Source organism: Lucilia sericata, unplaced genomic scaffold (genome assembly GCF_015586225.1).
Source record: "Lucilia sericata isolate MDLA Ls3-8-SP2 unplaced genomic scaffold, ASM1558622v1 Contig001231F_arrow, whole genome shotgun sequence".
Classification (NCBI taxonomy): domain Eukaryota; kingdom Metazoa; phylum Arthropoda; class Insecta; order Diptera; family Calliphoridae; genus Lucilia; species Lucilia sericata.
In genome coordinates, this window is record NW_023995189.1 from 132,501 (window position 1) to 145,000 (window position 12,500).

At 31.8% G+C, this 12,500-nt stretch overlaps 1 protein-coding gene across 1 annotated transcript in view; it reads left to right on the forward strand.

Moving 5' to 3' along the window:
- The window catches only part of LOC119610565 (polypeptide N-acetylgalactosaminyltransferase 2), a gene marked incomplete at its 3' end in the record, with an annotated part of 150,478 nt that overhangs the window by 131,882 nt on the left and 6,096 nt on the right, over positions 1-12,500 (forward strand). Inside the window, exons 3-5 of the mRNA XM_037965835.1 lie at positions 9,411-9,928; positions 10,096-10,194; positions 10,307-10,374. Coding sequence (XP_037821763.1) covers positions 9,411-9,928; positions 10,096-10,194; positions 10,307-10,374 — 685 coding nt within the window. The remainder of the gene's footprint in view (positions 1-9,410; positions 9,929-10,095; positions 10,195-10,306; positions 10,375-12,500) is intronic.

Below are 12,500 nucleotides of genomic sequence, written 5' to 3' on the forward strand. Positions count from 1 at the left end.
TCATTTAAAGCACATTTAGGGTTAACGAAGCAGGAAATTTCCTTTTAATACTTGAATGCATTTGAAAGGCAACAAAAATGCTTTAGTTGCAACACACAGCTGAAAAATTCTTAAAATTCTAAGAACATATAAATGTAAGCAAATTCCCACAAAGTCATTATAAATAGTTAAACATGTTACAGCAAACTTTAATATGTAATTTATTTTAAACACATATAAATGGTGAAATGTAGAACTCACTAATATCACATAATATTTCAAATTTTACTTATTACTAACAAACTACAACTTCTTATCTTTGAAATTAATCAACCTCTTCAAGCTCATGTTGCAAAAAATATATTAGTTAAGTCGTTCCAACATTTCATCATAGATATGTTATATAACAATTTCGACAGAATTTTATTTTTAACTTGCAACATAAGTTAATAAACAATTTTTTTTGTTACTAACAACCAATTTAAATATGTATAGAAAGCTTTTCTATAACTTTAACTAGAAATATGCATAAAAAAATAGCAACTGGCAATTAAACTTTAAAATTTATATTTTATTACCAAATTAAAAAAGCTGCTTAAGTTTTAAAATATGTATGGAATTTTTTTAATAATTTTATTTTTTATTCATCTTTTGCACAGTGTGAAAAATTTACATATTTTATATTTAAATTAGTTTAAGTTTTATTTTTTTGGAGAAAAGTTGCTAAATGCTTTGCATAAACAGTATGCAGGTTGAAATAATAAAGATATTTTGTTGGAAAATATAAAGACTGTTTAAATAAATTTTAAGTACTTCAAATGAAAGTTAAGGTGGGAGTATTAAATATTAACTAAAATAAATGCTTGGACATAAGCGAATTATGATACGCAGGACCCACTGTATACATTTTTATTGTAATTTTCGGAAAATTACTAGAACTGCACTTCGTGCAAAAAACGAGGTTGTATATCATATTACACTTAATAGTCTCGTATATAGTCTCTATAGGACTATGGTATAGATTCTATAGTCTTCGTCTATAGTCTAGTCTATAGTTAAGTCATAGTCTAGTCTATAGTCTGTCTATCAGTCTAGTCTATAGTCTAGTCTATAGTCTAGTCTATAGTCTAGTCTATAGTCTAGTCTATAGTCTAGTCTATAGTCTAGTCTATAGTCTAGTCTATAGTCTAGTCTATAGTCTAGTATAGTCTAGTCTATAGTCTATAGTCTAGTCTATAGTCTAGTCTATAGTCTAGTCTATAGTCTATCTATAGTCTAGTCTATAGTCTAGTCTATAGTCTAGTCTATAGTCTAGTCTATAGTCTAGTCTATAGTCTAGTCTATAGTCTAGTCTATAGTCTAGTCTATAGTCTAGTCTATAGTCTAGTCTATAGTCTAGTCTATAGTCTAGTCTATAGTCTAGTCTATAGTCTAGTCTATAGTCTAGTCTATAGTCTAGTCTATAGTCTAGTCTATAGTCTAGTCTATAGTCTAGTCTATAGTCTAGTCTATAGTCTAGTCTATAGTCTAGTCTATAGTCTAGTCTATAGTCTAGTCTATAGTCTAGTCTATAGTCTAGTCTATAGTCTAGTCTATAGTTATAGTCTATAGTCTAGTCTATAGTCTAGTCTATAGTCTAGTCTATAGTCTAGTATAGTCTAGTCTATAGTCTAGTCTATAGTCTAGTCTATAGTCTAGTCTATAGTCTAGTCTATAGTATAGTCTATAGTCTAGTCTATAGTCTAGTCTATAGTCTAGTCTATAGTCTAGTCTATAGTCTAGTCTATAGTCTAGTCTATAGTCTAGTCTATAGTCTAGTCTATAGTCTAGTCTATAGTCTAGTCTATAGTCTAGTCTATAGTCTAGTCTATAGTCTAGTCTATAGTCTAGTCTATAGTCTAGTCTATAGTCTAGTCTAGTATAGTCTCTAGTCTAGTATAGTCTAGTCTATAGTCTAGTCTATAGTCTAGTCTATAGTCTAGTCTATAGTCTAGTCTATAGTCTAGTCTATAGTCTAGTCTATAGTCTAGTCTATAGTCTAGTCTATAGTCTAGTCTATAGTCTAGTCTATAGTCTAGTCTATAGTCTAGTCTATAGTCTAGTCTATAGTCTAGTCTATAGTCTAGTCTATAGTCTAGTCTATAGTCTAGTCTATAGTCTAGTCTATAGTCTAGTGTATAGTCTAGTCTATAGTCTAGTCTAGTCTATAGTCTAGTCTATAGTCTAGTCTATAGTCTAGTCTATAGTCTAGTCTATAGTCTAGTCTATAGTCTAGTCTATAGTCTAGTCTATAGTCTAGTCTATAGTCTAGTCTATAGTCTAGTCTATAGTCTAGTCTATAGTCTAGTCTATAGTCTAGTCTATAGTCTAGTCTATAGTCTAGTCTATAGTCTAGTCTATAGTCTAGTCTATAGTCTAGTCTATAGTCTAGTCTATAGTCTAGTCTATAGTCTAGTCTATAGTCGAGTCTATAGTCTAGTCTATAGTCTAGTCTATAGTCTAGTCTATAGTCTAGTCTATAGTCTAGTCTATAGTCTAGTCTATAATCTAGTCTATAATCTAGTCTATAGTCTAGTCTATAGTCTAGTCTATAGTCTAGTCTATAGTCTAGTCTATAGTCGAGTCTATAGTCTAGTCTATAGTCTAGTCTATAGTCTAGTCTATAGTCTAGTCTATAGTCTAGTCTATAGTCTAGTCTATAGTCGAGTCTATAGTCGAGTCTATAGTCTAGTCTATAGTCTAGTCTATAGTCTAGTCTATAGTCTAGTCTATAGTCTAGTCTATAGTCTAGTCTATAGTCTAGTCTATAGTCTAGTCTATAGTCTAGTCCATAGTCTAGTCTATAGTCTAGTCTATAGTCTAGTCTATAGTCTATTCTATAGTCTAGTCTATAGTCTAGTCTATAGTCTAGTCTATAGTCTAGTCTATAGTCTAGTCTATAGTCTAGTCTATAGTCTAGTCTATAGTCTAGTCTATAGTCTAGTCTACAGTCTAGTCTATAGTCTAGTTTATAGTCTAGTCTATAGTCTTGTCTACAGTCTAGTCTATAGTTTAGTGTATAGGCTAGTCTATAGTCTAGTCTATAGTCTAGTCTATAGTCTAGTCTATAGTCTAGTCTATAGTCTAGTCTATAGTCTAGTCTATAGTCTAGTCTATAGTCTAGTCTATAGTCTAGTCTATAGTCTAGTCTAGTATATAGTCTAGTCTATAGTCTAGTCTATAGTCTAGTCTATAGTCTAGTCTATAGTCTAGTCTATAGTCTAGTCTATAGTCTAGTCTATAGTCTAGTCTATAGTCTAGTCTATAGTCTAGTCTATAGTCTAGTCTATAGTCTAGTCTATAGTCTAGTCTATAGTCTAGTCTATAGTCTAGTCTATAGTCTAGTCTATAGGCTAGTCTATAGTCTAGTCTATAGTCTAGTCTATAGTATAGTCTATAGTCGTCTATAGTCTAGTCTATAGTCTAGTCTATAGTCTAGTCTATAGTCTAGTCTATAGTCTAGTCTATAGCCTAGTCTATAGTCTAGTCTATAGTCTAGTCTATAGTCTAGTCTATAGTCTAGTCTATAGTCTAGTCTATAGTCTAGTCTATAGTCTAGTCTTATAGTCTAGTCTATAATCTAGTCTATAGTCTAGTCTATAATCTAGTCTATAGTCTAGTCTATAATCTAGTCTATAGTCTATAGTCTAGTCTATAGTCTAGTCTATAGTCTAGTATATAGTCTAGTCTATAGTCTAGTCTAATCTAGTGTATAGTCTAGTCTATAGTCTAGTCTATAGTCTAGTCTATAGTCTAGTCTATAGTCTAGTCTAGTTAGTCTATAGTAGTCTATAGTCTAGTCTATAGTCTAGTCTATAGTCTAGTCTATAATCTAGTCTATAGTCTAGTCTATAGTCTAGTCTATAGTCTAGTCTATAGTCTAGTCTATAGTCTAGTCTATAGTCTAGTCTATAATCTAGTCTACAGTCTAGTCTATAGTCTAGTCTATAGTCTAGTCTATGGTCTAGTCTATAGTCTAGTCTATAGTTGGTCTATAGTCTAGTCTATAGTCTAGTCTATAATCTAGTCTATAATCTAGTCTATAGTCTAGTCTATTAGTCTAGTCTATGGGTCTGTAGTCTAGTCTAGTTATAGTCTAGTCTATAATCTAGTCATAGTCTAGTCTATATCTAGTCTATAGTCTCGTCTATAGTCTAGTCTATAGTCTAGTATGTCTAGTCTATAGTCTAGTCTAGTCTAGTCTATAGTCTAGTCTATAGTCTAGTCTATAGTCTAGTCTATAGTCTAGTCTATAGTCTAGTCTATAGTCTAGTCTATAGTCTAGTCTATAGTCTAGTCTATAGTCTAGTCTATAGTCTAGTCTATAGTCTAGTCTATAGTCTAGTCTATAGTCTAGTCTATAGTCTAGTCTATAGTCTAGTCTATAGTCTAGTCTATAGTCTAGTCTATAGTCTAGTCTATAGTCTAGTCTATAGTCTAGTCTATAGTCTAGTCTATAGTCTAGTCTATAGTCTAGTCTATAGTCTAGTCTATAGTCTAGTCTATAGTCTAGTCTATAGTCTAGTCTATAGTCTAGTCTATAGTCTAGTCTATAGTCTAGTCTATAGTCTAGTCTATAGCCTAGTCTATAGTCTAGTCTATAGTCTAGTCTATAGTCTAGTCTATAGTCTAGTCTATAGTCTAGTCTATAGTCTAGTCTATAGTCTAGTCTATAGTCTAGTCTATAGTCTAGTCTATAGTCTAGTCTATAGCCTAGTCTATAGTCTAGTCTATAGTCTAGTCTATAGTCTAGTCTATAGTCTAGTCTATAGTCTAGTCTATAGTCTAGTCTATAGTCTAGTCTATAGTCTATAGTCTATAGTCTAGTCTATAGTCTAGTCTATAGTCTAGTCTATAGTCTAGGCTTATAGTAGTCTAGTCTAGTCTATAGTCTAGTATAGTCTAGTCTACTAGTCTAGTCTATAGTCTAGTAATAGCTAGTCTATAGTCTAGTCTATAGTCTAGTCTATAGTCTAGTCTATAGTCCTAGTCTAGTCTAGTCTATAGTCTAGTCTATAGTCTAGTCTATAGTCTAGTCTATAGTCTAGTCTATAGTCTAGTCCTATAGTCTAGTCTATAGTCTAGTCTATAGTCTAGTCTATAGTCCCGTCTATAGTCTAGTCTATAGTCTAGTCTATAGTCTAGTCTATAGTCTAGTCTATAGTCTAGTCTATAGTCTAGTCTATAGTCTAGTCTATAGTCTAGTCTATAGTCTAGTCTATACTAGTCTATAGTAGTATAGTCTAGTCTATAGTCTAGTCTATAGTCTAGTCCTAGTAGTCTAGTCTATAGTCTAGTCTATAGTCTAGTCTATAGTCTAGTCTATAGTCTAGTCTATAGTCTAGTCTATAGTCTAGTCTATAGTCTAGTCTATAGTCTAGTCTATAGTCTAGTCTATAGTCTAGTCTATAGTCTAGTCTATAGTCTAGTCTAGTCTAGTCTAGTCTATAGTCTAGTCTATAGTCTAGTCTATAGTCTAGTCTATAGTCTAGTCTATAGTCTAGTCTATAGTCTAGTCTATATTCTAGTCTATAGTCTAGTCTATAATCTAGTCTATAGTCTAGTCTATAGTCTAGTCTATAGGCTCGACTCTAGACTACGCTATTGTTCAGACTATACACTTGACTTCAGTCTAGACTAGACCGGTGTATAGTCCAGACTATAGACTAAACTATAGTCCAAACTATAAATTAGGGTGTAGTCGACATTATAGACTAGAATATAGTCTAGACTATGGACTTGACTATAGTACAAGCCTAACTATATAGTTAGTGGTTGCTAAAAAAATATATAACAAATGTTTGGCTTTAAGTTAATTTACCACTAATAGTCTACAAACTTACATTAATACCCACTACTTATTATCCCCTTCAGTCAAGAGCCCATTTTGTACAAATTATTCAAAATATTTGTTTGTTAAATAAAGATAAGCATTATTAATTTTAATTCACAGAAATTTGAATTTAAAATATCCATAAAAATAATAAATAATACAGCTTGTACACGAAAAAGTTAATGCATTTCATTATTCAATATTACCCATAAATTAAGAACTTATAGTTACAATTTTCCGTGGACAGAACTTACCTTTATTAATATTGGTTTCTTTAGAATATAAGGAATAAAAACTTTGTTAAGATTCCTTTTTTGTCATAAGTTTTGCATAAAATAAGCTAGAATTTCTATTGGAAAAAATTTGCTATTAAAAAATAGCGTTGTAGTGCAAAGAAAAGCAATATAATAGAAAAGTTTCCAATAACAGTAATAAACAAATTAAAAGAAATTACAAAAAAAAAGTAACTTAAGAATTTCAGTTTCATGTTTCTGAGAGAGTGTGTAGTCGAAGGATGTTGCGAGTGCTAAAAGTTTTTTTCATTTTTCTGCAGCATTCTATTGTAGTGTAAGTTGTAGTCAGAAAGACATGGAAAATAAGTAGAAAATTATATGTGTTTTTTAATTGATAAGAAAATGTATTGAATCTCGACCACAGTTCAATAAATAAAGAACTTGGTGTCTGTATAAAATAAAATAATGCGGTACTACTTGTTTGCGAAGTCAGAGGAGTTGTGGGTTTTGTGGGAAAAAGTTGCAGTTTTATTAAATTAAGACTTTATTCCGTCGCAGAAAAATTTTTATATTTTGGTGGATAATTATCGGATTATTTAGTGTAGTAGACAGAATATAGCCGACGATCAGCTCTATAATCTGGATTATAGTTTCATCTTTAGTCCAAATTGTAGTCTAGACTATAGATCAAACTATAGTGCAGACTGTAGGCAAGTCTATAGCCTAGACAATAGTCCATTCTATATTTCAAATCTAGTCCAGTCTATAATCCACACTATAGTAAAGTCTATAGTTCAAACTATAGTCCGTCTATAGTACAGACTATTGTTCAGATTATAGTCCAGATTATAGTCCAGACTATATTCTAGATTAAAGTCCAGTCTATAGTCAAGACTATAGTCCAGATTATAGACTAAACTATAGTCCAGTCATAGTTGAAACTATAGTCCAGTTTATTGTCCTGTCTATAGTCCAGATTATAGTTTAGACTATAGTCCAGACTATAGTCCGTCTATAGTCCAGACTATCGTGCAGATTATAGTCCAGACTATAGTCTAGATTATAGTCCAGATTATGGTCCAGTCTATAGTCAAGATTATAGACTAAACTATAGTCCAGACGTAATTCAAACTATAGTCCAGTTTATTGTCCTGTCTATAGTCCAGAACATAGTCCAGTCTATAGTTCCGACTATAGTCCAGATTATAGTCCAGACTATAGTGTAGATTATAGTCCAGGCTATGGTCCGGTCTATAGTCCAGACTATGGTTTAGTCTACAGTCTAGATTATAGACTAAACTATAGTCCAGTCGTAGTTCTAACTATAATCCAGTTTATTGTCCTGTCTATAGTCCTGTCTACAGTCCAGACTATAGGCCAGTCTATAGGCTAGACTATAATCCGGTCTGAAGTCCAGTCTACAGTCCAAACTATAGTCTATAGGCCAGACTATAGGCCATACTATAGGCCAGTCTATAGGCTAGACTATAGTACGTTTTATAGGTCAGACTATAGTCCGGTCTTTAGTCAAGTCTACAGTCTAGACTATACTCTGAACAATCATCGAAAGCATAATCTGAACTTTAGTTTGTACCATACTTTGGACTATAGTCTGGAGTATAGTCTGTACAATCATCAAACCATAATCTGAACTATAGACTAGATTATAGTCTGGACACTAGACTGGACCATAATCTGAACAACATTCAGTACAATAGTCCGACCTTTACGTTATAAAATTAAAACGAAATTTGTACACAAGCAATTAAAGTTGAAACCCAATTTTCTAGATAAATTTTCAACAATTATTCTCCTTTAATTTTCACTACTAACCACACAATCCACAAACCTTTAAAACATTTACATTACTTAGTATAATATTAATCTAATTAGACACTGTTTTTAGGCCATAATCATGATATGAATACATTTCCTAAGGCTCTATCACCGAGAGAGAGAAAAAAAAAAACAATTTTCTTCATAATTTAATGAAATTTTATCTGCACAACATTTTATTAAATATTTTACTGGCTCTAAGGAAGAAAAGGATAAAAAGGCCACATAAATGCAAATTGAAAAATATGAATTTTTCAACAATAACATTTCAAAAATATGCTGTAAAATATCATGATAATAAGGAATATTAAAGATTAGAACACGGCAAACAAAAGATGTTATATAGTATTTTGGAGATTTAGAAAAATATTTCCAGCAGATTAAAGATTCTAATGTAATCTTATTGTTGCTGCAGGCATTGTAATTATATTTCTATCAAATGTCCTTAATCGTTTGCCAAGTGATTGTCTAACAGATGAAAATTGGTTTGAAGGGGGGAAAAAAGAAACAATAAACTGTGGTCAATGATAATGATGATAAGGGGTTTTAAAGGAATAGAGTGATCAATAACTAGTCCACATTTTTAAGTGTGATTTGTATAAATTTTTTTAAAATGTGTTTAAAGGATCGATTGTAAGCAACCATTTGACAAATTTGAACTTAACAGTTTTTTATAGTGATTTGTTGCAAACAATATTTTCATCTAATAAATTACAACATAATAAAGGGACTAGTTTTTTCAATATTTGTCTAGTTATGAGAAAAATGTAGTTTGCTATAAAGTTTTTTGCTTTTTTCTGCCCTATTGCTAGTTTATATGGTTTCTAACATAGGCGTATGTGTAATATTTTGAAACTTTTAGATATTTATTATGTATACGCAGAGGTGGTTTGTAGATGTATAGTACTACAGGCTGTATAAGTGATATTAAATGGATAATAGTAATTGTGGTAAAGAAAGGTATTTCAATTTTGTTTTTACAAAGATTGATTGCAAATTATGAAAGAAAACGTTTAAATATGTCAAAATGGATAATGTGGAAATATATATACAAGTGTTTGGTATGATTGAGAACACAAGGATTTAAGATATATGGTGATAGGGCATATTTGTTTTAAAACATAAACGAGTAAGGATGTTCGAGTTTGTTTAAAAATCCGATTAATGTTAGTAATCTGAGGCCAAAGTTTATTTTCCTTAAAAAGTTTTAAAAAAACTAATAATGACACTTTTTATGCAAAAAGTCCTTTTAACTAATATTATCAAAGTTTGTTTATGCAACACTTGATGTTACATGATTATCCATAAATTTACGCTTCATTACATGTTTGTTGGTTAGTTGTGTCGTTGCACATTTCCAACTTATCACCATACACACACACACACTTACACCAACGAAACCACTTCAAGTCTCCATACATCTATACATGCATACATACATATATGTACATATTTTTATCTCAAAATTTTTTCTGTTTCTTTCATTTCAGGTGGAAAATCGTGCATTACGCTTACGTGAAGCTATGCAACAATATCAGGATGAGGTTATGCCTTCATCACCGACAGCCTTGAAGCAACACCAAACACAGCTGCAGTTACTGCAACAAGAGCCGCAACAACAACAACAACACCAGCAACTACAACAACAACATCACTATGCAGCTGCCTCACAAAACTCAAATCGATTACATACAAACGTTCTCATTGAAGGCAGTGTTGATCCTGGTGGATTTAAGCCACGTGTTGGCAGTTTGGGTTTAAATGCATTGTCACCTCAAGAGGAAACATCGCATGATGTTATCAGCACTAGTGGTTTAGCAGTGGCAACTAATGGTCTGGGTGGTAGTGTGGGTGGTGTAGGTGAATGGGAATATTTTGATGAGGCTGGCTATATACGTGGTGGTGCTTTAAGGACTGGTGAAGATCCCTACATACGCAATCGTTTCAATCAAGAGGCTAGCGATGCTCTACCCAGTAATCGTGAGATACCCGATACCAGACATCCCATGTAAGTTGGTGACAAAGAAAATCTAAATAACTTGTAAATAGAACAAATTTTGAGACTGATTTCTTATAGTTTTATAGAGGATCTTTTTAGTTTACTGTTATTTCAGGAAAGTCTTTACTTTACTTAAAAATTAACCACTATTATTATTTTTCTCCCTTTTTTTAAAGGTGCCGCAATAAAAACTATCGCAAAGACTTGCCAGAGACCAGTGTTATTATAACATTCCATAATGAGGCCCGTTCAACTCTATTGCGTACCATAGTCAGGTGAGAAATAAATAAAGATTATCAATTAAAATTTTACTGCTTAATAAATTAATATTAATTGTTTTATATAAATGTTTTATTGTTTTACTTATGTCTATCATTCTCTTTACAGTGTCCTCAATCGTAGTCCAGAACATTTAATACGTGAAATTATATTGGTAGATGATTTCAGTGATCACCGTAAGTACTAAAACCAAATAACAACAACATTGGTTAAAAATGTTTAATTGTTTTTAAGTCAGTCTATAACAGGGACCATTGTCACAAACTATATACAAAACTATAGTTAATATATATCCAGGATTTTATACAGTTTGAACTATAGTCAATCTATAATCCAGTGGTATATAGTCTACCTAAAGTCTGAGCCCCAGTCAATCTATAATTTGGTTATTTATTTAATATATAGTCTTTACTATAATCAATTTATACCCGGGTCAAAAGAGACGATAGTGTGGACTAGAGTCAATCTATATGCTTGACTCTATTCGTTTTATAGCCTTGGCAATAGTCATTCTACAGTCTTAACTACAGTCAATGTATTGTCTGGACTATAATCAATATATAGCCTGGACTATAATCAATCTATTATCTGAACGATATTCAAGATATACTCTTGACTAAAGTTAATCTCTATACGCAAACTATGATCTTGACTATAGTCAATCTGTAGTTTGGACCATTGCTAACTTATAGTCTGGGCTATAAACAATCTATTCTCTGATCGGTAGTTAGCCTATGGACTGGATTATAGTAAATATTTAGTTTGGACAATAGTCTCTACTATAGACATTTTAATATCTGGGCTATAATCAGTCTATAGCTTGGACTTTAATCAATCCATAGTGTGTACTATAACCAACCTATAGCCTACGCTATAGTCTTTATATATAAAGTCTGATCAATCACAGTGTGGACTATAGTGAATCTATTGTCTGAGCTATTGTCAATCTGTAGGCTGATAAATAACTATTTTGTCAACCTAAAGTCTGGACTCCAGGTAATCTATAATCAGGACTATAGTCAATCTATAATATGGACTAAAGTGTGTGTAAATTTATAACCTTGGCTATAGTCAAACTATAGCCTTGATAATAGTTAATCTATAGTCTGGTCTACAGTCCACCTAAAGTTATTTTATGGTCTGGGCTTTTGACTAATCTATGGACTAATAAGTTAACTATAAACTAGTCTATTGACTAGCCTATAGACTAGTCTACGGACAAGTATATTGAATAGTCTATTGACTAGTCTCTAGAATAATCGAATGATTAGTCTTTAGAATAGTCTACTGACTAATTTATGGACCAGTTAGTCTGTTGACCAGTGTTTAGACTAATCAATAGACTAATCTATGTTGTATAGTCAATAGACTACTCTATAGTTACTAGTCTATTGACTAGCCTATGGACTAGTCTGTTGACAAATCTACGGACTAGTCTATTGACTAGTATATTGAATAGTCTATTGACTAGGCTCTAGAATAATCTAATGACTAGTCTTTAGAATAGTTTACTGACTAATCAATGGACTAGTTAGTCTGTTGACCAGTGTATAGACTTATCAATAGACTATAGTTTATAATCTATAGTTACTAGCCTCTTGACTAGCATATGGACTAGTCTGTTGACTAATCTACGGACTAGTCTATTGACTAGTTTATTGAATAAAATTGAACTAGAATCTAGAATAATCTAATTATTAGTCTTTAGAATAGTCTACTGACTAATCTGTGCACTAGTTCGTCTATAGACTAGTCTATAGTTTATAGTCTTTAGACTAGTCTATAGTTTCTAGTCTGTTAACTTGTCTGTGGACTATTGAGTAGCATATGACCTAGTCTGATGACAAATCTACGGATTAGACTATTGACAAGTCTAAGGACTAGTCTCTCAATCAATCTATTTTCCGGTTTATAGTCAATCTACATCTGGGTTAAAACAATCTATAATCTCAACAATGCATAGTTTGTAGTCAATCAGTAGTTATGACTATAGTCGCAATATTTAGTCATTTGGGGGTCCAACTATAGTCCAATCTTTTGTTTACTATAATCTTGACACAATTTGGTATAAAGTCTGGGCTTTAGTTAATATATAGTCTACATAGATAAGAGTCAATATATAGTCTTAACTATAATTAATATATATCTATGATTGTAGTCATTCTATAGTCATATAGTCTGAATCTGAATTGTAGTCAATCTCAAGTCTCGACTATTGTTACTGTCTGAAATGAACTGAAAAATACTGCTAAAAAATCACCCAACTAAGTATATGTAAAAATTATCTGTTATCAGGTATTTT